The sequence below is a fragment of the Rattus norvegicus genome, chromosome 1, assembly GCF_036323735.1.
Source record: "Rattus norvegicus strain BN/NHsdMcwi chromosome 1, GRCr8, whole genome shotgun sequence".
Classification (NCBI taxonomy): Eukaryota; Metazoa; Chordata; class Mammalia; order Rodentia; family Muridae; genus Rattus; species Rattus norvegicus.
Genome location: NC_086019.1, coordinates 224,047,517 through 224,073,922, shown reverse-complemented (window position 1 = coordinate 224,073,922; position 26,406 = coordinate 224,047,517). Strand labels below are relative to the sequence as shown.

General features: G+C 43.8%; 1 protein-coding gene and 1 long non-coding RNA gene across 18 annotated transcripts in view; one reads left to right on the top strand and one right to left on the bottom strand.

The window, feature by feature from the left end:
• Nucleotides 1–26,406, bottom strand: part of Prune2 (prune homolog 2 with BCH domain) — a 350,442-nt gene that overhangs the window by 56,136 nt on the left and 267,900 nt on the right. For 12 of the 17 annotated variants that reach the window (XM_063287005.1, XM_063287004.1, XM_063287014.1 and 9 more), the window contains 1 exon segment: nt 22,330–25,469. The exons of the other annotated variants lie outside the window; for them this stretch is intronic. In XM_063287005.1, coding sequence (XP_063143075.1) covers nt 25,439–25,469 — 31 coding nt within the window. In that variant the 3' untranslated portion in view covers nt 22,330–25,438. 17 annotated transcript variants of the gene reach the window in all.
• On the top strand, nt 2,210–25,407 carry LOC134483972 (uncharacterized). Its single transcript, XR_010061208.1, has 2 exons — nt 2,210–2,782; nt 12,705–25,407. It is a non-coding gene; the product is annotated as an uncharacterized LOC134483972 (long non-coding RNA).

The following is a 26,406-nucleotide window of genomic DNA, read 5'->3' as shown; positions in this document are numbered from 1 at the left end:
CCTTTATTCACTGGGAAGGCCTTTTCTCCATGATGCATCTTATTTTAATAATAATAATAATAAGTATGCACGACCATGCATAGGGATATGCTGCTAAAATTCTTTCCCAGGGAGAAACACACGACATAAATCCTTCTTTTATAGTCCTAATGACAGAGGCACAATTCTTCCAAAGTTTACTCTATGAGTTCACTGGGGGTCTGAGTGTGCCTTTCTGCTGCAGGAAAGACTTTATCTGGCAGGAATGAGGGCTTCCCTGGAGCCACATAGATGAAGTCCTTTCCCCCATCCCCCACCCCTGTATCCCATTCCCTGACTGTATTCTCTAGGCCCTTTCAGAAGCCACAAGCAATTAATGTGGAATTGTGTACAGCAGGTGGCTGGGAGTGGTTGGATACTCAGATGAGGGTCTGGTGACCCTTTCCACCGCTTCATGAGAGAGTGAAACAGCTAACAACTTTGGTTGGGATGATCCTTTGGTAGGAGGGCACAGTTGAACTCCCCAAGAGGAGAGTTGCTTGACTCTTGGGATAGTCACTGACAAAAGCATAGGATAATAATTTGAGTTTTCCTAAAAGTTCATTCACAGGGCAAAGTTTGCTTTGCTGTGCATGTGTCCAAAACTAGCCCAGGCTAGAAGAGCCTACTGCACCTTAATCCAGGATGCTTCAGGGAGTGTTTGGCTATGAAAAGGGAGTTTCTAGGTGTCAGTAAGCACTATAGGTCAAAATGTCCTGAGTGCTTTGTTTTGCTTGACATACATGGGGGGGTCTTAAGTTGCTAAGTGCCTTGGTAAAGATGTATGTATGTGGCTCAAGTTAAGAGGGGTCACCGGTTGCTAACCTTTTCCTACCCCTGCCTGTCCCATTACTGTGAGGGAAGACTGTCCTCAGGCCTGGGGATGGAACTTGATTAACAGTCTGCTTGCTGAGCACGCACAAAGCCCTAGCTTCCGTCCCCCATATTGCATATACAGGATGTGGTGTTGCATGCCTGTAATCACAGCATACAAAGGTGGAGGCAGGAGAATCAGAATCTCAAAGTCATTCAAGACTACATAGCAGGTTTGAGAACAACCTAGGATCTACAAGCTTTTATCTCAAAACACCAAAGCATCCTGGCTCATAACCTAGGAGTGCACTGAAAGCCTGCTTACAAGCCTAGGGGGAGTTTTGCCTTAGTTGAAGGATGATTCTGTTTCATTTCTGAGGTTGAAAGTTAGACAAGACATGAAGGTTCCGAATTTTGACTTGTATTTCTTTTTTCATCGTAGTTTCAGAAACTTTTTGAATGCTAAAAAAAAGTAAAATTGCAACCAACCATGGTACGTTGAGCTGCAGTAAGACCAGGCACCTCCCCCATGCAGAAGGCAACCCAATAGGAGGAAAAGTTCCCAAAACAGGGAAAAGAGCCAGAGACAGTCTCTGTTCCCACTGTTAGGAATCCCAGAAGAAGACCATGCTACACAGTTATAACATATAGAGCGTCTAGGTTAGTTCTATGCAGGCTCCCTGGTTCTGAAGAGAAACGGAGGTGTGGAGGGGGCAGGGGTGGGGGCAGAGGGAAGGTATGGGAGAGGGAATGGAGACAGAGGAGAGAGGGGAAAATGTGGTCAGAGAAAGGGAGAGGGAGGGAGGGAGGAAGGGGGAGAAAGAGAGAGAAATATATTTATATATATTTTAAAAGTAATATTTCTCTTTTATTTTTATTTATTTATTTATTTTTTGGTTCTTTTTTTCGGAGCTGGGGACCGAACCCAGGGCATTGCGCTTCCTAGGCAAGCGCTCTACCACTGAGCTAAATCCCCAGCCCCTATTACTCCTTTTCTAACAACAACAGCAACAACAGCAGGAACAGTTTTTTTGAGCACACTGAAAGCAGATGGACTGGGCAGTTATTAGAGTAACACCTGCGGCTTAGAGCCATGGGCTATGTGCAGGGAGCAGGATGTCTTCTATGCTCTACTGAAGTTGCTTTGTCTGTAGCCTCTGGGCATGGAGTTCTTGCCTCGAAGGAGGATAGTCCAGACTAGCTGAGGTGCACAGCAGAGGTCACAGGACAGCAGGTTGCATGCATGGTGGCTCATACTACATTTCTAGAATATCTAACTTTTTAAAACCATGAAATGGCTCAAATAGACACAGAGTAGAGGGAAAGCCACTAGTTAGAGACCAGAAATGAAGCAAGGCAAGAGAATGTATTCAGAAAGAATATCTTTCTAGAGGAGGAAGCAGGTTGGAGGAGGAGGAAAAGTATAGTCATTCAGTATTTGTATTCCACCGTAGGAATCCCGGAAGAAAAGGTGGAAGCTCCAATAAAAGGTCCAGGGGTTGTTTGGACAGCATGGGCTTTCTTACATGTACTCTATGTGTTGTGTGTAGTTCTACAAACACCTTCACATATACACGTCTCATTAACATCTTAAATCTCTAAGAAAAGTTGAGCACGTTGGGAACACAGTGGGTCTTGGGTCATACAGTCTGGAGTGCCTCCGTTCAGCAGTTGCAGGGGGTTTTCAGTTCTCCTCCTTGCCCTCTCGTTTCCCTCATGTGCTGATGTTGCAACCATTGTGTAAGTTCTTCCCTGGCTCACCATCAGGCCTGTTCTCCTTCCTGATCACTACCCTGTTTCCACAGTGCAGAAGATGCCCCTGTGGACGGAATACTCAAGTGCGTTCCAGAGAGACTTCGTGTTGATGTAAAGCAGCAGTGACTTAGAAAGGCTGAGAACGCAGACCCTGACGACCTGGAGAGGCTGTGCTTAGCATGGGAATCACAGAGAGGTCAGTGTTCCAGGAAATGCAAATGACCAGGGAGATCCTATCCCTTTTGAGTTATTTCCCTGTGTTAGTCATCTGCTGCAAGTGATGCATGCAGAAGGAAGGGGTGTTTCGCTCCTTTCAGTTCTTCCTGGTTCACTCATTAGGAAGCTGCTGGCTGGTGGCTGAAATAAAAGCCAGTATAATGTTTTGTTCAGTGTTTCTGTTGCTCTGGGAGGAATACAGTGCATGTGTGTGACTGTAACTACACAGTCAAAGAGATCACATAATGATGTGGAAATATAATTCCACTTGCAAATTAACCGCTCATATCCTTTGCATTTGAAATTTATATGCAGCTGATGAGATGACGTAGTGGGTAAAGGTGCCTGCAGCCAAGCCTGATAATGTTGAATTCAATCCCAGGAGACAGAGACATGGTATGGTAGACATGAGAGAACCTATTCACAAAGGTTGTTCTGTGACTTGGAACACTGTGGTATGGGCACACTGTGGTACACGCATTCGAGATCATGGGTGAACGTGCACACATAGATAGATAGATAGATAGATAGATAGATAGACAGACAGACAGACAGACAGACAGACAGACAGACAGATAGATAGATAGATAGATGACATTTAAAACAAATGTGGTGGTACATTAACATCTGTAATCTCATGTCTTGGGAAACTGAGGCAGGGAAGCCTCAGGTAAATAGCAAGACTTCTGTCTTATGATAAATGAATGACTGAATAAATGAAAAGGTAAATAAATAAATATTTAACACCAATGATGCTTGAATGATAAACTCATGCAAGTTATTTAAATGTTTTCTAATTAGAATGACACTGAACATTAATTATGAGAAGCATAATATTTTATAATATTGAACGGTAATTTCCCTGTGGTTTGAACAAAGTTCTATTTTTTTTTAAAGTTTGTACTAAAGTACACAAATTATTTAGCTTTCCCTGTCCTTGGATGGGCCGGAGACCATATTTTGAGAAGTAAGAGGTCACAGGCACATTTTGAAGCCAAGGTCTGCTGTGACTGTAGGTTGTACTGTCTACTGGTTCTATTTGTGATCTCAGGACAACTTTTATGAAGCTGGTTCTCTCTTCCAGCCTTTTGTGGGTTCTGGGGACTAAACTCATGTTGCCAGGGTTTAGAGGCAAGCACTGAGTCATTTTGCTAGCCCTAGATTCATTTATTGTGCTGTGATCCAAGTTTTCCTTTAAATAAAACCAATACACCAGTATACCCCCAAAATCTCAGACTTCTGTGTGTTAGGACATCTTCAACTGATAACGATAACCTTGATTACATACCATGTAGGGCTGGGGGTAGTGGACTGCTTGCAATGGAGGCTCCAGGCTCTGGGTTCCACCCCAGCACTGATTATGGTTCTGGATAAACACCCTGTCATTCTTACAACTTTAGAAAGACTGGAGTCTGGAAAGATTAATTTCTGCTTTTAATAATTGATTTCTTATGCTACACACCAGTCACTTGCTTTCTAGCGATGCTTGCGGTTTCTTGCTGAAATCTAGACACGACAACTTCAGTGAAAGAAACGTCTAACTGGGCCTTTTGTGTGAAGGTTTGTTTGGCTGGCTCTACTTCAGGCTCTCAGTGTACTGTTTGCTGTCATGGTAAGTATTAGAAACCAAGGTTTCATGCGGCATACTTGGTGTGGCCTCTGTTGCCTCTGAGCCTCCCTAGAGACTGCTTAACCTCTGAAAGGCATTCTCTAGGGCTCGTGCCCAGTCATTACTCAGCCCTGTAGATGTAGCGATGAGCTGTGGGTTTCTGTGCCCATGCGGTAAGCATGTGCTCTGGAGTGGGATCTTCATCAGTTCCCCTCGCTCTTTTTTGTCCTTTTTATTCCACCTCAGATGAGACTGTAAGTGTCCTAGAAATTATTTCATTCCCAGCCCGGGGTTTCTACCCTGTCTTTGGCTATTAGTTCCCAGATGAAACACACAGTCACAGACCTTATATCTACAATATGCCTTAAACGACACAAGAGCTGAGCAGCTGTCCACCCTCCATGCTGTAGGAATCTACTTTCCTATCCATAACCCCGAGTTATTACTTACTATGCTTCATCTGGGCTGCTCTTAGCACTAATTAGGCAGCCCTCAGGGCCACGATCTCTTGACTCTTAACCCATGGCCACTTCTCTTCTCTTGCACCTTCTTCTCTTCATGGCCTCCTCTGACCTCAAGCCATGAACCCTAAACCCCACCAATGTATCTTCTTCCCAGCCATTGGCTGTTGGCATCTTTATTCACCAATCAGAATTAAGTTGGGGGCAGGGTCACAGGGTCTACATGCAGACTCCAGGTCTCCTGGACTGCACTTAGCGTTGCAACAGACAGTAAAAGACAAAACCTCAACATGGGAGGCTGTTGCTGTCTTTCTTCCTTCCATTTAGTTAGGCCCTATGTTCTCTTAAGGGCAGGCCTCACTGAAGAACAGAATATTCCAGACATATTGTAAAATGGTAGCTGTGTATGGACTATAGTCCCGGCACTCAGAGGCTGAATCAGGAGAATGGAAAGTTCAAGGTTAGCCTGGATTGTACAGCAAATTGTGAATGAATGAATGAATGAATGAATGAATACAGTGAAGTTTCCTGCTGAAAGCATTTCCTTGGAGCTTCACTGTGAGAACATACTAGGGCCTCTGAAAGTAAAACTCAAGAACATCTTTACAGTCACCCGAATTTATGAGTTTGTTCCTCACTGCTGAGAATGAACCCAGGGCCTTGCACATGCTACTCGGGCTTCTACTGATCTACATCTCTGCCAACATTAATTTACTTTTTAACAGGAGAAAGAACACATAAAATTTATTACATGCTTCATACATGAGGGTATCAGGCTCAGAGAGAGTGACGTTGTCTGGTCCCTATATAGAGGGGCAAGCAGAGGTGGTCCGGCCTGAGAAAGCAGAATGGAGTGTGGTTATCAGCACAGGGGTGTCTCATGGTGCAGATCAAGTCTCCCAGGCAGCAGTTGCCTGTTGTCATCTCTGCCTGGTCCAGACCCATGCTGTTCTCTTCCTGTGGAAAGACTCCTTGGTGCTGTGCAGTCGGGAGGCTTAATCCCTGGTTATCACTCCTCAGAGCGTAGGCTATGGGATGCATTCTAAATGTGCACTCCCAAAAGCAAAGACAAAGCAAATTTGCAAGCTTGATTCCTGGGGACTCGAATCATCTAAGACAACTGATACTCTGGACAGCCATGTAGCAGCTTAGTGGTCTTCTCTCTGCTGCTGCTGCTGGAAAAGCCTGAGGTCCATGTTCATCTGTCTCCCCAAGTTTTAACTCAGGGATCCACACGGAGCCTCCAGCAGCCAGACTGAAGCAGTGTGCGTTTTCCTAACTGGTACAGGTTCATCTGGGCACGTCTCCCCCCGAGATAATGCTTTGTTCTTTCTAACTCCCTCTATCATCTCTTCAAGTCAGTCAGATAGTATGACTGGTGGTCATTTTGTAAGCAGTCTTCTTGTTGGTGAGCACAAGAGATAATTTCCAAAGTCTTAGGCTATACCAGAAAGAAGAAGGCTCCTCATTTACTTTTAATATGGCCCATATAAGTTGGATTTCAGAGATAGCCACTCATATGTCCTCCATTATTGGCCTCCTGAGTGGGAGAGGACAATTGTGTACCACCAGGCTGGTGTAGGCTTGAGTTACAAGGGGTTCATTAGGGACCACGCCAGTTGCCTTCATTTTTTCTTCCAAGTCTCAGGCTCTGTTCAAGGACAGGGATGATTATCAACCAGTTTAGAAATCACTGGCAATAGGACAGACTGTAGGCTGACTGACAGGAGAAGGAAATGTCCCTGTGTGTGCAGTAGATAAAAGCCTGAGTGAATGTGTATTTTTGATGTGAGCATGGCCACGTCAAAGACTCCAATACCTCAGACCCATGAGAATGGGAGAGCCTTCTCCCAGTCAGGCTCAGGCTAAGAGATGTGGCAAAGCCTTTCCTTGGTCTGAGGATGAATGTTGACAGTGTTTATGGTTGATTTTTTTCTTTTATCATTCATAGCTTTCTCCTTCCAGATGACTGTAGCCTAAGACTGCTTTCCTACAAACCCCACCCACCCACACACCAGGATTAGCTAACCACTGCTCCTTTCAGACGTGTATATATTATACATGCACTGAGTTTCTGGGCTGCTAGTGCAGCTTCTTCAGAGTGTACGGGCTACCAGAGCCCAGCTTTTCTGTAGGCGTGACTGTTGTATTCTCATTACCTGTAGCTCCAGTCAGGTCAATCCCCAAACCATGCAGGTCACATCATCCCTGACGGTAACTCCTATTCTATCTACTTACTATTGCAGGTAATTTTGGCTTATCACTGGATAATTCATCCAACTCTTTATTGTTTCTTATTCCCAGTTAGAAGAAAATTTCCAAAGGGGGAAAAATAAAGAGATGATCCTAATTTATTTTCTAGTTTATCTGGTGCTGCAAAACAAATTATCCCAAATCTTCGTGGATAACAGAAGAAATGTTTATTATTTCAGTGTCTGAGTCAGGCATCAGCTGCATAGCTGGCTCTGTCTCTTAGTCAGCTGAACTCAAAGCTTGGCCAAGGGTGCAGATACCTCTAGGGCTATCTTGGGGAGCATCCATCTGTGTTCAGATTCACTCATGTGGTTTTGGCAAGCTTCTGGTTCTCTCTGTCTATTCTAGATAGCAATCCCTTGCCAGACAGGATTCTCTGTCAGGATGCTCTCAGTATGGAAGTTGGCATCTCTCAAAGGAGAGGAGAGGAGAGGAAGAGAGAGAGAGAGAGAGAGAGAGAGAGAGAGAGAGAGAGAGAGAGAGAGAGAGAGAAGTCATCATTGCTTCTTTGTAAGCTAATTTTGGAAGTGGCATTTTATCACATTTGCTGTGTTCCGTTTGCTAGAATGAATCACTAAGTCCAGCCCACACTCAGAGGAAAGAAGTGCAAAAGGACATGAATGCCAAGAGGCGGAGACCACTCAGAGTCTCGTTAAGGTGGCCAGTCATAGTTTGGTAATTAGTGCTTCTTAGCCCCCAAAAAATGTTCTAGACATCAGTTATGAAAGTGTAGTTAAGCTCTTGTATGGGAAGTAGATTTAGCTGGATGTCCTGAAGAGGAAGAAAGGTAGTGTCAGGAGACAGCCATAATGAGCTGAGAGAGGTGGTAGCTGAGTTAGTAGTGGCTCCAGGGAATCCAGGAAGCCCACAAGTACTGGTTTCCTGTGTGGAAGTGTCCGTCAGGGCAGCAGGATTTCCGATGAAATGAGTTTGCCGGCTTGCTTGGGGCTGTTACACATCTAACACTGTAGCATCTGGAGATGTCTAGCATTTGCAATGTCTCTTAAATGACAAAACAGGAATCCAGATGTCCTTCAACAGAGGAATGCATATAGAAAATGTGATACATTTACACAATGGAGTACTACTCAGCTATTAAAAACAATAATTTCGGGGTTGGGGATTTGGCTCAGTGGTAGAGCGCTTGCCTAGCAAGCACAAGGCCCTGGGTTCGGTCCCCAGCTCCGAAAAAAAAGAACCAAAAAAAAAAAAAAACCAATAATTTCATGAAATTCACAGGCAAGTGGATGGAACTTGAAAATATCCTGAGTGAGATAACCCAATCACAAAATACACAGATGGTAGACACTCACTGATAAGTGGATATTAGCCCAAAAGCTCGGAATACCCAAGATACAATTCACAAACTACATGAAACTCAAGAAGGACGACCAAAGTGTAGATGCTTCAGTCCTTCTTAGAAAGGGGAACAAAAATACAAGAGGAAATATGGAGACAAAGTTTGGAGCAGAGACTGAAGGAAAAGCCATCCAGAGACTTCCCCAACTGGTGATCCATCCCATATACAGACACCAAACCCAGAGAATAGTGCAGATGCCAAGAAGTCATGCTGACACAGGAGCCTGATATAGCAATCTCCTGAGAGGCTCTGACAGAGCATGACAAATACAGAGGGGGTGGTCACAGCCAACCATTGGACTGAGAACAGGGTCCCCATTGGAGGAGTTAGAGAAAGAATTGAAGGAGCTGAAGGAGTTTGCAACCCCATAAGAACAACAATATCAACCAACCAGACACCCCCCACCCTCCACCCCCAGAGCTCTCCCATACCCTACATATATGGCTGGAGCCATGGGTCCCCTGGTGTATCCTCTTTGATTGGTTGTTTATTCCCTGGGAGAGCTCTGGGGGGGGTCTAGTTGGTTGTCTTCATGCTTATATATATATATATATATATATACATATATATATATATATATAATTTTTAAAAGCACATTTTAAAGAGGCCAATTAGTGCTGTAGATAATAGGTGTGGACCCATCCACTAGAGCATGGAAAGGTCTATCTCTTAAAGTTAGCACTTTGATTATTAGGTTCCAAAATGTGAACTGAGGACTAGTAGGGCATATACCTCCAAACCACAGCAGGAAGTTAGAGCAAAAAACAACTTTTGTTTTGTCTTGTTTTTGAGCTTGTCTCTTACATATTTCAGGCTGATTTGAACTTGCTATATAGTCAGAGACAACCTTGAACTTCCTGATCCACTTCTCTTCCTCTACCTGATGAGGTCTTGAATTATACCAGATATATTGAATTTAGAAGAATTATGTAGTCCTGTCTTGGCACTGTTTATATTTATTCTTTATGTGTAGGAGAAATTGCAAAGACAACTGTGGCACACTGAACTTCTAAACAAGAAGAATGGTACACCATGCTCCTGAAGTCAGAACACTCCTCACATTCTTTTAATGTACTTCTTCCACATAGAGACCCTGGCAGCATGGGCGCTCGACGTCCAATCGGAGGTAACACGCCATCCAATCAGAGCTGATAGGCTTTCACTGTATAAGTAGTTGATCACATGCAACCAAGCTATTCCCTGAAACCAACTATGGAGTGGTTCATGTCAGTGGTCCATGAGCATTGTGGTCTTATTGAGGAACATCCCAGTAACAACAGCTTTTATGTAGTGTTTATACGTTAAATTTTTATCAGAGTTATTTCTTTCTGTATGCGTAGGGGCGTGCTCATGGGTAAGAAGGTAGGAGAACAAGTTGCAGGAATTGGTTCTCTTCTTTCATCATGGGGGCTTCAGGGATCAAGGTAGTCAAGCCTGCCAGCCAGAAACTCTGCCTGCCAAGCTGTCTCACCAGCCTCTGCAACTCTTTACAAGCAGGCATTGCTCATGCTTTCAGCAGCAGAAGCTGTAGCCTAGGGGAGTGAAGCCTGCTTCTTGGACTAGTGTCAAAAAGAAACAGAAGCGGGAGTATCGCCTCACGCTGCGAGGATCCTTTGGCCTCTGTTTGATTGGCTTAAATACAAAACAAAAAGAACTCATGGGATGCAATGGACAAGTCAAGATGTAGGTTGCAGTCAGGCTGCATGGCTGATTCAGGATTCAGCTGTTTGTTCCTGTTCTTCTATGTCTGTGCTTCTTCCCAGACAAGCTACTTGGGGTGGTAGGATGTCTTTAAGCAAGTTCAGACCTATAACCTTCCAGATGTAAGTTGCCCTAGAAACCATCATAAAAGTCTTCTTAATGTTCCCCTTGACAGGTTCCAGTTGGATGACTATCCAATTAATTAATTTTGAGGCATGATTTCACTATATAGACCTGGCCGGCCTGAAACTCACTATGTACTCCAGGCTGGCCTCAAATTTACAATGATCTGCTTGACTCTGCCTCCTGTGACCTGGGATTAAAGGTCTGTAGCAAGCATCTCTGAACTTATTATCAGTGAATGGAATGGAGTGTTTGGCCAGGCCTAGGACAGATTTCCATTTGAACAATAAAAGTGTTATGCTACCCACCTTTGTTCTAGAATGCCAACTCCACCTATACGCAGTAGTGATTTCCCTAGAAATGAGTAAAGCTCATTACGGATCCAACTGATTCCTACTAAAAGAAGTAAAAACAGATGCACCGTATCTATCTTCCGAAATCTCGTGGTTTTAAATGTGACAAACATTTTAAGCAACTTGCCTTCTAGGTTAGTAGGACTTTTGCAAAAGGCTTCTCCAGTCCCTGGCCAGCTGCCCTGGCAGATGTTATGTGGGACAGAGATGAAACGTTTCTCTCAAGTCTTGCCTAAATTGCAGCCTCGCAGACACAGTGAATGACTGGGGTTGTCCCAAGACACTCAGATTTAGAGCCATGACGAATGAATGGCCCAAGGGGTATGAGTATGAGTCAGCCTTCTGCAGAGGAGCAGAACTGATGAACAGGAATGACAAGAGAAGCTTCCAGAATGAAACTGGGTGGTGCAGCGATGGCTGTCTGCATCCTGACAAAGCCAAGGAGCCAGAAGGTTGTGCACTGGGACGCTGGCTGCCTTTGCCATCCCACTGTGGCTCCGAAGGCCTTGAGGGTCATTGGAAAGCTTCTGGTCTTTAGTCTACACTGGAAAGACAAAGACTCTGGGTTCCAATGGGAGTGAAGGACAGCCAGAGATGAGGCCGTCTCAGGTTACATTCATTTGCCATCAGGAAGTGAAGGCAGACAGGAAAAGCACCCCATCTTTCCCCTCAGACCACCAGAAGGGGAAAGGCTTCCTTACCTCATCCAACCTTCCCTGAAAAGTCCCTCAATGATCCATCCAAAAGCATTTCTCTCAATTGATTCCAGATTCAATCAATTTGACAGCCAGGATTAACCATCACACGGTGTGAGGGGGGATGGATTTACATTTTAAAATAACAAATGTTTTAAAAATTAAAATTCTGTGCCTAATTTGGAAGGAAAATTAAAATTTTAAACATAGTAAGAATTTCTATTGAGGTTTCCATCACTTAACTCCTAAGTTTCTGAATCTTCTAGTGGTCCCAGACATCTTCCTGACTACTACAATAGCAGTTCTAGGTCTCTTGGATTCATAAACACAGAGAGAACAGGAGTCAGAGGGAAAGTGGAAGCCGGGCCCAGAGTAAAATGGTGGTCAATATGAGCAAATGTTCACTTTACTGGTTATTTCTTTCTTGCTAGTGTTGTAAGACCCCATAGCAGCCTTATCTCAGGAGCGCCACCAACAGAGCACAGATTAACAAAGTGACTGCTGCAATAGCATGAGGGTATAAGGTTTTTATTCCACGTATGTGGGGTTGTTCATCCATGCAGGGAGAGGTAACCCCAAACCCAAAAGCACACAACTTTTATTCATAGAGGCAGACTTCAGCAACAGGGTTAGCCGGCCTATTCTCATTGGTGGTACATAGGACAAAGGATCTGGTCAGGTATTGGCTGGCCTGCTCAAGGGGCTGTTCTTGGCGTTGTCACTTTCCTCATCCAGCCCTACACCTGGCCTTGGTGAATCACTGGGAAAGGGCTAAGTTGGCACGTCCCTTAGTGGGGCGGGGTGGGGGGTGAACTAGGTAGTCGGGCAGAATCAGGATGACATCTTTCGGTTGTTCTTGGAATTTACCACAGGGAGGGGTAGGGAGTCTTTCTGAGAACAGTTTTTGTTGTTGTTGTTGTGTTTTGTTTTGTTTTGTCTTAATTAGCTTAGTTAGAATATTGATCACCAAAATTCCAAAACTTTATCATATCACTGGGCATCATGATGTCAGATGTATCTCTCAGAAAGTTTGCCATAAGCATCCTGACCACCAGATGTATTTCTCGAAACCTTGTTTTTATAATTTTGTTTCTCATATCTATGAAACTTTATTTCTTCACTAGGTCAGTGAATCTTTATGGATGTAGCTCTCTTCAGCAACTCAGGCAAGAGCCTGACCCTGAACACATTCGATTTGAAGAAAATCTCTTCCTCAGTTGTGTCTTTTCATGTGATTTACCTCCACATTCTGAAGGCTTCTTACTGAGGGCTGGTCTCCAATGACTACCACACTCCCTAATGGACTCAAACGAAATTCCTGTTGTTTTATTCTATTTTTTTTTTCAGATTTATCTTAAAGGTGTCCAGGAGGCCAGAAAACTACATTGGATCTCTCAAAGCTGGGTTTCCAGGCACTTGTGAGCTGCCTGATGTAAGTGCTGGGAACTGAACTCAGGTCCTCTGCTAGAGCAGCCCTCCGCTTGCTCACAGATGCTGGGGCCTCTCTCCAGTCCCCTCCTGTTCCTCCATCTGAGGCAGAAGCACATAACAATGGCAACTAGAGAGCGAGTGAACAGAACATGAGAGCACAGGCACTAAGAACAGCAATCAATAAATGGGACCCAGGAAACTGAAAACCTTCTGCAAAGCAAAGGACACCGTCAATAGGACAAAACAGAGGCCCAAGAATGGGAAAAGGTGTTCACCAACTCCACAGCTGACAGAGGGCTAGTATGAGAAATATATAAATAACTCAAGGATCTAGACATCAGCAAACTAAATAATCCAGAGGTACCGGTTTAAACTGAGAGTTTTCGTCAGGGAAATGCAAATCAAAAATGACTTGAGATTCCGTCTTATATCAGTGCTATGGCTAAGACCTAAAACACAAGGGACAGCTCTTGCTGGCGAGGACATGGAGCAAGAACACTCCTCCATTGCTGGCGGGAGTACAAATGTGTACATCTCCTTCAGATATCAATATGGCGGCTCCTCAGAAGATTGGAAATGGAGTTGCCTCAAGACCTAGCTATACCACTCCAGGGCATATACCCAAAAGATGTTTCATCCTTTCGCAGGGACACTTGCTCAACTCTGTTCATAGCAGCTTTATTCATAATAGCCAGAAATAACCTAGATGGCCCTTAACCAAAAAAAAAAAATAGATAAGGAAAATGTGGTACATTTACACAATGGAGTGTTACTCGGCTGTTAAAAACAATGACAACACGAAATTTTCAAGCAAGATGGATGGAACTAGAAAACAATCATGCCAAGTGAAGCAACACAGACCGAGAAAGACACACATGATATGTCCTCACTTCTGAGTGAATATTAGCCGTCATCAGTCCAGGGGCCTAGAGAAGCTAAGTAACAAGGAGGGCTTAAAGGGGGTGCAAAGATCTCCCTAGGAAGGGGAAATAGAATAGATTTTCTGGATGAACTAGGGGCAGATGGGGATGGGAATAGGAGAGGAGGGTGCGGGGAGAGAAGGAGAAAACACTGGGAGAAAGTACTGGAGTTGGGGGACATATGGGGGTGAGGTAGAAACCTAGTGAGTGCAGTGGAAACTCCATGAAACCTTACAAGAATAACCTTAGCAAGGACTCCTAGTAATGGGGGACATGGAGCTTGAACTGGGCACCTGGCCATCTTCTGTAACCAGGCAAAGCCACAAGTAGAAGGATTGGGACACCAATCTAGCTGCAAAACCTTCCACCTACAGTTTGTCCTGCCTGCAGAGTGTGCTGGCATAGGAGTCTAGCAGAACTGTCATTAAAGAGACCACAACTGATGGTAACAGACGCAGAGCCCCCCAGCCAAACATTAGGTGGATCTCAGGGAGTCCTGCAGAGAGAGGTCGGAAGGATCAAAGGAACTAGAGGGATCAGAAACACACCATGAGAACAGAGTGAACTGACCAGGACTGTGGGGACTCACAGAGATCAGGGAGCCAGTAGGAGTCTGATCTAGGTCCTCTGCAAATATGTTATGGGTGAGTAGCTTGATGTTCTTGTGGGAATTTTAACAGTGGGAGCAGGGGCTGTCCCTGACTCCTTTGCCTACCTGTGGGGCCCTTTCTTCTTACTGGGTTGCCTTGTCCAGCCTTGATGTGATGCTATGTGCCTGGTCTTATTGTAACTTGTTTGGTTGATGTCTCTGAGAGACCTGCTCTTTTCTGAGGGGAGACACAGCAGAGATGGATCTGGGGAAAAGGAAAGGTGGTGGGAGAGACTGGGAGGGGAGAGGAAAGATAAAATTTGATTTGGATGTAATATCTGAGAGAAGAATAAAGAAGAAAAAAGAAAAAAGAAAAGGTGGCGTTACTAGCTTTTCGAGGTGGAAGTATTTTTGATTATGGCATGACCAATTCCTGCTTACCCTCTCTAGCCTTGGGAGAATGATTGAGGCCAGGACAAGAAGGTGTATTAACACTGTTGTGGTTGGCCAAGGCTCAAAGAAACACCTGGCTGAGCTCAGTGTGGGCCACTACCTAGAGCTGTGCATTCAGGAACCAGGCATCCCCCAGTGAGTTTCCTGCTGAGAACCTGGCTTGGGGAAGGTAATGGGGAACTCCATTTGGAGTTGTGGCCTGGGATCACTAAATGGCAAGTGCTTGAAAAATTTCAGATGTCAAACTGAAAAATTACAAGCCAGTCAATAAAAGAATTAGTTGGCTCATCAGAAAAATGAATAAAACACCATAGCTAAACCCACAAGAGAAGAAACGTATAAGATGCCTGGTTTTTGAGAAACACAAATAGAAAGAAAAATTTTTTTCTCTACCAGGCGATCAAGATTAAAAGACACTCAAAGCCCAGTGTTGGTAAGTGTTGGCAGAGAGCCTGTTTGTGACCAGACTCTAGCTGGGTTCTCTGCGCCCTTTTCTCAACTTGGTTTCAGCCTCTAAATCACAGGCTTGGCAGCACAGATGAGACTTAAACATCAACCTAGCTTCTAGAAGCTCAAGGCTATGTCCTCAGGATGACCTCATCTGTCAGTCTGGCTGCTTGGGAAGCTCAGCCCTGGAAAAGAACTCTGTTATTTAGGCTAGCACAGGCCCCTGACCAACAACTCAAACTATACTGATTAATAAGGGCTCAGAGCTGTGAACCTGCTCCCATCCATATAGCTTGAGATACTCTTTTTTGTGTTTCTAGGAAATCATCTGAAAGATTTCAGCACTGGGAAAGATGTTCAGAACACAAGATGTCCATACTGTCTTTCTATAGGTGGGTGATGGATAGGAATATAAGTGTGTGTTTCCAAGAACTCCATCTAGAAAGGTTTTTTTTTTTCTAAGCTGAAAGGTAGACTGCATGACGTTTACCCTCATTTTTGGCATCCTGTTATTGTGTATTTTGTTGTAGTAAGCATGCGTCTTTCCTCTAAGAAGAAAAGAATACAAGGATGTTTTATTTTTATGCTGAGAAAATGGATTGTAACCAGAGACACTCAGCTGGGAATGGGGCCCTGGGCTTGGTTGTGGCTTCAATGGTCTTGCTACCCAGCTCTGACAAAGTACCAATACTATTAAAATGTGTTCATTATGTTTATAAGAAAATTCTGAATAGCCAGTGAAGATTTTATTACTTAAAATTATACATGTATTTATTTTTTACTTATTTGTTCATTCAGACTGTGTGTGTGTGTGTGTGTGTGTGTGTGTGTGTGTGTGTGTCGGGGGTGTGGTCAGAAGATAACTTGGAGCAATTGGTTCTCTCCTTCTATGATATGGGTCCCCGGGATCAAATGCAGATGTCCAGGCTTGGTGGACTTTACCAACCGAGCCATCTCAACAGTCCCAGTATATTTTTTGAAAATCACTTTTATGCTAAGAAGCTAATTTTGAACATCAAACGTTCAAGTACCTCTTATAATTGAAGCCATGGCAGAATTCTTTCTCCATTAAGTTTTACTAGCTGTAAAGCTATTAATGAATCTAGGAAATTATGTTGTTCCAGTGTAAGGAGGTCCGGTGTTCTTGCTGGGGCCACTGGGCAGGAAGTAACCCTTTCCAGGGACCTTCCAAGCAGATGAACTCCAGAGTCTGAACTTTGTGGGTTTGCCTTAACCATCATAGGAGACAACACTTCAGAATAAAGCTATCCACAGAAATGAGTCAAACTAACAGCAGGGCGAAGCCAAGTTTTGGTCCTGGGCTTTTATTGGAACGAGAAGTTTGATTTGACGTAATTTAAATTTTGGTTGAGTTTCTGCTACTTACTTCCCCAAGGTTATTAACTAAATACATGACCTTGGAAATTTTCCATGATTCCTTAGCTTATGACACTAAGGACACACCTCCTGTCCATGACCCCTCTGACCCTGGGCTTGATCCCTCACTAGAGAGCAGGGGGATGGGTATTATGTTGTATATAATATGTGCTAAAGACCAGGCTGTTGAAAGCATTTGTTTACAGAGAGTGCCTGCGACAGCAGTGCTCACTTTATTTGTCTGGGGCATCTGTATCAGTCATGTTTTTAGGGTTCTTAGGTGAAGATATGGTCTTGTCTGTGTACCAAAGGACTAACCGGCTGGGACAATATCTGTGGGATGGAGTTAGGAATGAAAAATATGAACTCATGAAAAACGTGAACTTGTGGGTTTCAATACTTGTAGATGTTGACATATAGACTTGCGTGTGTGTGTGTGTGTGTGTGTGTATGTGTGTGTGTGTGTGTGTGTGTGTGTGTGTGTGTGTGTTTTCTCTAGCTCTGTGTACTAATAGTCCTGGGCGCAGTGATTTTCTGCTTAATGGAGAACACACTCAACTAGAGCTCTGGAAAAACTTCTGGAAATTACCAGACTGGGTGGTAGATAATAGCAGTCACATTTGGAATATCTTGTGCCACAGCAGAGAAATGTTCCAAGACTGATGAGGACTTATCACATGTGCACATAGAAGCCAGATTACAGGGAACAATTTGAGAACCAAAATAAATAGTCCTACTAACAGAGAGCCTGTTGGATAAAGTATGATTTTACAAGTACATACACAATACAACCACATGTAAATTAAAAGGTTGATGAGCAACCGGGCTACCTATGCATATTCAGGTCCTCATAACAACAAAGTTCTCATTAATTATAAGGGACAGAAAAAGATTTTTTTTCCAGTAGGAAACCCTCATCAACATTGCCATAATTAAGTACTCGAAGTGAGCATCTGTAGGGAGCAGTTGGAAAATCGTAAGTCAGTTCTGACATACTATTGCCAAAGACGAGTAACCTGAATTGCACAGCCACAGCCACTCTGAGGGACACCAAATGGAACAATTGTAATGTTCACAAGTGTCAGGGCTGCAGAAGTCACGGGAAGGCAGAGAATAACGCCAGATTGAAGGAGGCGAAAGAGGCACAATGACTATATAAATGTGGTCCGGGTTACATCTTTTTCTATAAAGGACACTTATTGAGACAATGGGTGAAACTTGCACTACACAGGGACTGGACAGCATCATGTTGCGATGATTTCTTTGCAGGCAGAATACAGCAGAGATTGGCTGACAGCAAGGAACTCTGTAGACAACACACTCATAAATGTCTTCTTCCCTTTTTTCTCCACCACTCCCTTCTTCCTCTTTATCCTCTACTCCAGGGCATGGAAGCTCTGAAATGTCACGTGCCCTGAGTTGTAGCTCCGTCCCTGTTCTTGCAATGTTTGGGATTCTCACTGAACAAAAATAAAAATGAAGGGGCTAGAGAGATGGCTTAGCAGTTCAGAGCACTTGTTACTTTTCCAGAGGACTGGCGTTTGGTTCAAGCATCCATATTAGGCGGCTGACAACTGCCGGAGGCTCTAGCTTCTGAGGATCTGACACCTCTGGCTTCCTTAGGCATGCGGACTCATACCAACATGCAGACAGTCGCCTACACATAATTAAAATATAAAAATAAATCTTAAACAAATCTACAAACAAACAAAATTCTAAAACCAAGAAGCAAACAGGTCAGAAACAAGAGTTTGGAAGGCATATGGCAGGGGCTGGGGTAGTATGGCTGACTTAACTAGCTTCCTATTGCTGTGATAAAACACCATGATCCAAAGAAAGGTGGGAGAAGAGGGTTTATTTTATTTTCACTTCCACATCACAGTTCATCCCTGAAGGAAGTGAGACGGAAACTCAAGGCAGGAACCTGGAGACAGGAATGGCGCAGGAGCAGCCATGGGGGAGTGCTGCTTATTGGCTTGCTCATCATGGTTTGCTCAGCCTGATTTCGTATACACCCAGGATCACCAGCCCCGGGGTGGCACCACCCAGAGTGAGCAATGCCAGTTATGAAAATGTACCACAGACTTGACCACAAGCCAATCTGGTGGGGCATTTCCCTTCCCCCTTCTCAAATGACTATAGCATATGTCAAGTTGATATAAGACTCACCACTAAAATGGCTATCGGGGTTAAAGAAACTTGCTTGTTGTTTGATGGGGCTAGTATTGGGCTTGGAGATGTATACTCTATCACAGAAAGGCTAGGACAGTGGGGAGCTGAAGGAAAGATTATTTTTTAATGCTTTATCTGTTTTAAGCCCTAGCTGGGGCATTTAATTCCAATTTAACCATTATATAAATGTTAAGGATGAAACTTTAATCCGCATTGTAAAAAATGGACAAAATGAGGTGACTTGTTCAAAGCAATACAAGCTATCAAGTGGAACCAACATTTAAATGCCAGGATGTGTGATCTGAAAGACGGCGAGACAGCAGAGAAATGGTACCATCAAGGTACTAAAGACAGCTTAACCTTTGCCCTCAGACACTGAGAGGGAAAATGACTGTTTGCTGTTAAGATTGAGACCAGGGTGTGAATAATCTGAAGAAATGTGCTTGTTGTGTTTCTGGGGAAATAGAAGAAAGAGTAACAGAAAAAGATGGAGAAACACCTTCACTAACAAGTGAGAGGGAGCAGGAGTCCAAGGAATTTGCAGAGGGCTGAGGGTATGACTATCTGACTTTTCAGGTGGCTTTAACAATCCCCTCTTCTGGGTTTGTGTATCTTGTGTGACACTCTCCCATTGAGTGGGTTGAGTTTATGGTCTTGCTTGTGATAAGGTAATAGAACAACTTAGAAAATATCACTTTCGTAATGGATGTCATTACCAATGAAGATGAGGAGAAGGAAGAGGAGGAGGAGGAGGAGGAAAGGGAGAAAGAAGGAAGGAAGAAGGAAGGAAGACAGGCAGGCAGACAGATGGACAGAAGAAAGAAAGGAAAGAAAGAAAGAAAGAAAGAAAGAAAGAAAGAAAGAAAGAAGAGAAAGAAATGAGAAAGAAAGGAAAGCACGTCAATACTTGTGGCACTTCCATGGTCATTTGTGGTGTGTACAGAGTAGAGGCAAATTTGCATTGCCCAAGATAGGAACTCCAGCTGAGGGTGAACAGAGGGTCATGTCTTTGTTTCAGCTTGCATACTATAAAGAAGTGTCTTCTCCTATGTTTTTCCTTCTGTCCTTTTTGTTGATTTCACTCTTTAAGATGACTCCCAAGTGTAATGATGAAATACTGCCTAATACTTTTAAATTCACGAGGGCTATTATAATGTGTCATCTTTTGCTATTGTGTTATTGTGATGCTAGGAATCAGATCTGGGGTCTTGAGTGTGCCAAGCATAAGCCCTCCAGGGCTACAACTCCAGCCCTGTGACTGACTTGACTTGTGGAGAGATTACATGTGCAGAGGACCTTTGCTCTGGCGTGGGAAATATTCAAGCTGTTGGCTACGAGCTCAGTAAAAACATATTAAATAGGTGCTTTTAAACACACACATACACACACACACACACACACACACACACACACACACACACACCCCTGTATGTTGGTCAGTGGCTGAAAGTGCTACAATCAGAGGCTCCTCTCAACCCAGCCCTGTGCCTTTTCAGAGAGCCAACAACAACTTGGCAAAGGCAATCGTGAACATGACAGACAACTGGAAAATTCATCTCATCAACTTAAGAGGGAAGAGTTTTAAAAGGAAATCAAGGCCGAAATGTCCAGGGCTGTATGTTCCTCTCTAGGGATGAGACTGAAGAAACAGGGGAGAGCAGTTATTTCTGTCAAAACAGTTATATACTTAAAAAAAGAATTATGGTTAAAAATGTTATTTTAGGGGCTGGAAGAATGGCTCAGCCCTAAGAACTCTTACTGCTCTTGCAAAAAACCTAAGTTTGATTTCCAGCACCCGTGTAAGTTGGCTCACGGCTGCCTGTAACTCCAGCTCCAGGGAGTTCAGTACCTTCTTTGGCATCCTGAGGCACTGCATGACATGGTGCACACAGAGGCCGGCAGGCAGGTAGGCAGACAGACAAACAGACACACAGGAGAACAAATGCATGCATACACATACGGAAAAGGATCTTTAAAGGAAGTTTTTATGGAGTAAATGTGAAATGAAACATGTAGGCAAATCAGCTCTGTAAAGCGAGTCCCACTCTGTAATGCCCAACGCTGTGTGAGGTTCAACGCTTTGAAGGTCATCAGCTGAACTAAAGACTTTCTTGCCCGTCTAGAATGATGAAATTGGGGCGGCTCCTGGCAAGGCTTCTGCACACCGACTCAGCCAACACAGGGAAATGGCAGAGGAGACCATACAAAGCCAAGCAGCCCTTTGGAGACACAGTCTGCATAGGCACAGCTTTTCCATGACCTCCCCCTGAAAGACACAGCATTGATGGCTGAAAGCCTAAGTTGTCCTTCTTTCTAAATTTTAAACTTAATTCCATAAGACTCCTTTTTATTCGAATTATTAATTAGGCTCTCCGTTTTACCCCTCACCACTCCTAAGAGTGTGCTTGAAAACACATGGGTTTGCATAATGCCTGCCTTTGTTTAGCATGTGGGTTTGGGAAAAATTTATTTCCTTTCCATCTCTGCCCTGTGACTTAAGTGTTCCTCTGAATGTGTAGCTTGTTGCCCCTCACAGCTGTGCCATGCTGAACAGTGTACACCCACCTCATTCTACCCAGTTCACCCCATCCCTCCATTCCCACCACCTTAGGCTACAGGATGGAAATGCTCCTAAATGTCCACAATGTCACAGTCTGGCAGTCTTTTGTCTGTGACGAGCTCAGCCTTGTCTTTGCTTTTTCCATTCCTTGATCCTGACAGACACCAGAACTCACCCTTCGGTCTTGAGAACACTAACATGCTCACGTTTTATTAGTGTATTTGTTTATTCAGAGTGCTGTGACTTCCTGTGGAAGACTATGTGCTAGGACTCTGTGATGCTGGGGAATGGAACCTAGGGCTTTGTCCATGCTAGGTAAGCACTCAACCAGCTCAGCTACTATTTATTTAATTTAAAAAAAAAAGGTATAGTTATGGTTTCCAACTCTGGTTTTGCCTAAAGGCTATGAAAGTTCAAAAAGACTCTAGAAAACAAAAAGGGAAACAATGACAACTGAGGTTGAAATGGCACCACCCGCTGTGTGTGTGTGTGTGTGTGTGTGTGTGTGTGTGCATTCATGTATGTGCGTGCACATATGAAAGCATGTGTGTGCATGAACACATGTATGTGCATGTGTATGTATGTGTGTATGTATGTGCATGTGTTTGTAGGTATATGTGTGTGCACGTGTGTATATGTATCCATGCCCGTGTGGGCACATACACATGCATGTGTGTGATTTGCTGGGGATCAGACACGGAACCTTGCTCATTCCAAGTGTGTGTTTCTCCACTGAACTCTACCCCAGCCCTTAGTATGCTTTACTTTAAAAATAAACGTCATGAAAATGCAATAGAAAGTGTCACGAAGAGATACTTCCAAAGAGTAAATGGTCCATTTTAAAAGTACAGTGCAAAAGCCTCCAAGACATAACAGGTAAAACTAGGCAGAAAACAATAGGGTTAAATGGCTGGGAAAGTCAAAATGCATAAGGCTTTTTGCCCGTGACAAATGCCCAGCATATTCTGTTCCTGCTCAGGGAAGCCACAGAGAGTTTCACTGAGTTGAAAAAGGAAACCACAGTGTGTGGAATCTATTTTTATTTTTTGAGTTACACAGTAGGGGTGTAGAGATACATTGTGTTCTTACATATTTTCATAATTTTAATCCATACTATCCAGATAGAATTTATTTCTTTACCAAAACAAGTCTAATATATACTTTATTCTGAGCAATCCAATACACGTAGAAAACTCTTTAGATATAGAAAAGATTAATGTGTGCACACCTAGATATTCCTAAAAGTAGCAGACCACTGGGGCATATGGATAAGACAAGAATTGTGCAGAACCATAAAGGAACTCTTAAAATGACATCCTAAGTATGTGAGCTAGGGAGGGTGGCTTCCTTGCTTATCGGTATGCCCTAGGGAGGAACCATATATAACACTGTATGGCTTCAGTAGGAACTTTGGGGTCTCCCTCCACCCCTAGTTATTTTCACTCTTCAACCACTCCCACCCTGATGACTCCTTGGTGTTCCCTTAACTACAAATCTACAGGAAAAGGTGCAAAGCAGGTCCTGGCAGTCCAGACCAAAGCAAGAATGCGCAGGGAACAGACCCTAGAGCAGAGCGATGTGAAAGTTACATCTACCTGATTATGGGCTATTTTCCCAGGATTCCCTAGAAGCCTATTCATTTGATGAACATGATAGCTTTTCTCTAGTACGTGCAATTAAAGTAACTTGTTTTTTGAAGACAGTAAGATAGCATGTGCTTAAATATTGTAATGGTATTACCTTCCTTAGGATATTCCAAACATCATTGATTTGAAACCGCTCACACTAAATTCACTATGTCACACCATGAGTGAGTAATTTTCCATACACGGACTCAAAGAAAAGTGTGAATGGCATGCCTGTTTGCCTGTTGCCATATCTGGTTGTGAAAAGCACGCTCTATCAACAGTCCCATGTCTACAGACTTGCTCAGCCGAACTCTGCAGTTCTCACAACATCGTAGGTTTAACAGAGCTGGAGGAACCGTGTAATTCATCTTCCAAAATGGAACATGTAGGAGTTGATATGCTAAGCAGGTGAGCAAATCAGGATATTGGATAACAATACTCATTATCACCATGATGTTTGAGGTGGGCTTCCAAAGGGCAGGGCAGGCTGTGGGAGCCTAGTCGACACTGGGGTTTTTCTATCAAATTAGCCAAAAAAAAAAAAAAAATGAGGAGGGAGATTGAAAAGAAGACAAAGGTCAAAAAAGATACTAAGTTGAAAGGGATCAGCAGGTGAAAGTAAGGGGTGGAGCCTTGTGAAGGAAAGGGAACTGGCACGGGTATATTGGGTGAGCTTGTATGGACGACAGATGGGAAACGGATAAAAGCAGATAGAGCCAGAGGAACCCTGGCGCCTGGGCTTCTTCAGGGCTCAGCTCTCCTCAACAGAGCCACCAGGCAGGGAATGTCTTCACTCTGTGCCTGCCGGCTACTTGGTAACAGATGACTTTGGAGAACGATTCTAAACGTTTTTCGGATATTTTCAGTTTGAGTCTGGCGAGTCCATGCGTTAAGAGAGCCACACTTTTGTGAGAAGGACCCACCGCTTTTTTCAGAAGGCCATGGGTGATGTTTCACTGTCTGTAAATGTTGAATTTTTTTTTTTACAAGCATAGACATGGTGGTGCAAGCCTGTAATGCCAGCACCTGGGAGGCCAAGGCAGGAGGATTACCACAAGTTTGAGGCCAGCTTGATCTACATAGTGAGTTCTAGTCCATTTAGGGATACATGGTGAGATCCTATCTTGAAAGAAAAAATGTTTTTGACAAAACCAAATGATATTACAGCCACCTCTGTGCACTCAGTTGGAAAAAACATTTAAATAAATGCACAGAGTATGGAGGCCAGGGTAGGAATGGATATTTGGGGTCAGCACACTTTTTTTTTTTCTCCTGTAAAGATAGTGTTTCTTCTTTGTGGAGAACTGTCTGTTGTCAGTATTCAGTTCTGGTGAAGAAGGTGCAAAAGAAGCTTCAGACAGATAAGTATTAATTTTTGTTTTCAACTGTTAAGTGTGGAAACCACCTTTCCTTGTAGTGACCGGGTCGTAGCCTCGGTATAGCTTGCCAACCTCTGCTAGAGATGCACAGATTGGAAGTGGCCATGACAATATAAGGGGTATCTAAAAACAAGAAATGGGCTATTTCAGAAAGGCTAGTATATACTTGCATTTAACGTTAAGTTTCTTTTTTTTTTTTTTTTTTGGTTCTTTTTTTCCGGAGCTGGGGACTGAACCCAGGGCCTTGCGCTTCCTAGGCAAGCGCTCTACCACTGAGCCAAATCTCCAACCCTAACGTTAAGTTTCTTAAAGCAGACTGTGCTTGCAATGCATCCGAGTGTTAATTTTGGATGATTCGATGTTACCCAATAATTTCTGAGTGGGCCACCTGGGAGTTGGCACACGAAGCATAAAGGTTGGAGCCTGTTCTGTGGCCTGAAGCACAGTTCATCTTAAGTTTCACAATATGAAGTTCTTCAGAGATCATTAGGGAGTGATGTTGTAAAGGAGCGATTTACAAACAGATACAGAAAGTAAAGTGTACATGGGTTAGAGAGCCCAGGTTCCTTCTGAAAAACTGAAAGATGACTGATGTGGATAGGAAGGGAGGAGATGCCTTAGCTGAAGGGGATTTGCTATCTGTCTGTCTGTCCTATTCAGGCTCAGCTTTTCATAGAGTTCCAGAGAGCCACATTCACAGGACAAGGCAAGCCCTGTGCATCTTAACTCTAGAGCAAGCTCTGCAGGGAAGTTCAGTCAGTCTACAGAAATGTATCTATGTCTGTCAAACAACAGAATTAGGCTTTGCTTTCGGTAAACACCAGTCTAAGGAACCGAGTCCCACTGCACCAAGGACTGACGTCAGAGTAAAATGGAAGGTCCTATCTTCTTGCTAAGGTTCAACTAAAATCATTGAGGCACATAATTGGCAAAAATAGGAAAATACACAACATTTCATAAAATATGTTAACCGTAAACAAATTCTCTTCCCATCCCTCCCCCCCCCCCCCGAGGTTTCCAATGGCACCAGGTGGTGCAAAGTGGAGATGTCACCATTTCTGTCGCTTCCAGGTAGGTGTGTCCCAGCAAAATCACGAAGCAGAGAGCGATTCCTCCCGCAGGCCATTAGGGCTTTTCTTTTAGCTTCATGTCAATGCTGGATGGAAGTGGGTCGAGGGGAGAGAACACACACCAATGAGGAACGTTCAACTCAGGCAGCACTTATTTTTATCTTTCTTCAAATAATTTAAAGAAATTGCCTAAGCTTTTTATGCTAGGAAATAATCTGCCAGTTGTTAGGTTTTTCTCGAGGCTGGAGGGACGGCGCCACAGGTAAGATCATGGCTGCTCTTCCAGAGGACCTGGGTTAGATTCCCATAACCCACGTGGCAGTTTACAACTGTTTATAACTTAGGAAATTCGACACCCTCTGCCAGCCTCTGTGGACATCGAGCATGCACAGTGCACAGACATACATGCAAGCAAAATACTCACACACATATAAATAAATAGCTAAATAAATATTTTAAAAGTAAAATATTGGCTGTTTCTTTTTACAGAAATGCTCACGGAAGCATTTTATACCATTTCAAAAAGACCCAGGAATGGAAGGCTCACGTCAAGCCTCAAACCCGAAGTGAAATCAGATAAAGAATATCTCTATGTCTTCCTATTTTGAGTGACCACTTTCCTTTCTTGTGATAGTCAGGTTTTGCCATCCACTTGGCTGAAGAGATGGTACAGCATGCGTCTGGGTGGGTCTGTGGATATGTCAGCCGTGGAGTCTGGGCTGGGTGGTGAAGACCCGTCTTGAATGAGTGGCAGTGTCTACCAGACTGGGTGCTGGATGAAATGGAAAGCGACAGAAGCCAGACAGAGCCTGCTGTCTGCTCACACCACCCATCCCTGACTGGAAGTCTTTTCTCCTGCAGGTCCTTTTAGACCTCAAATTTCAGGTTCTTTTGCCTTTGAACAAGGGCTCATGCCTGAAGCCTTCCAGAGAGCCTCCGTCCGTCCCTGAACTGGGTCTGCATTCTGTCTCTGGGGCAGCTAAGCATCAACTTTCTTTCTTAGTTCTCTTAGCTCCTCTCTAA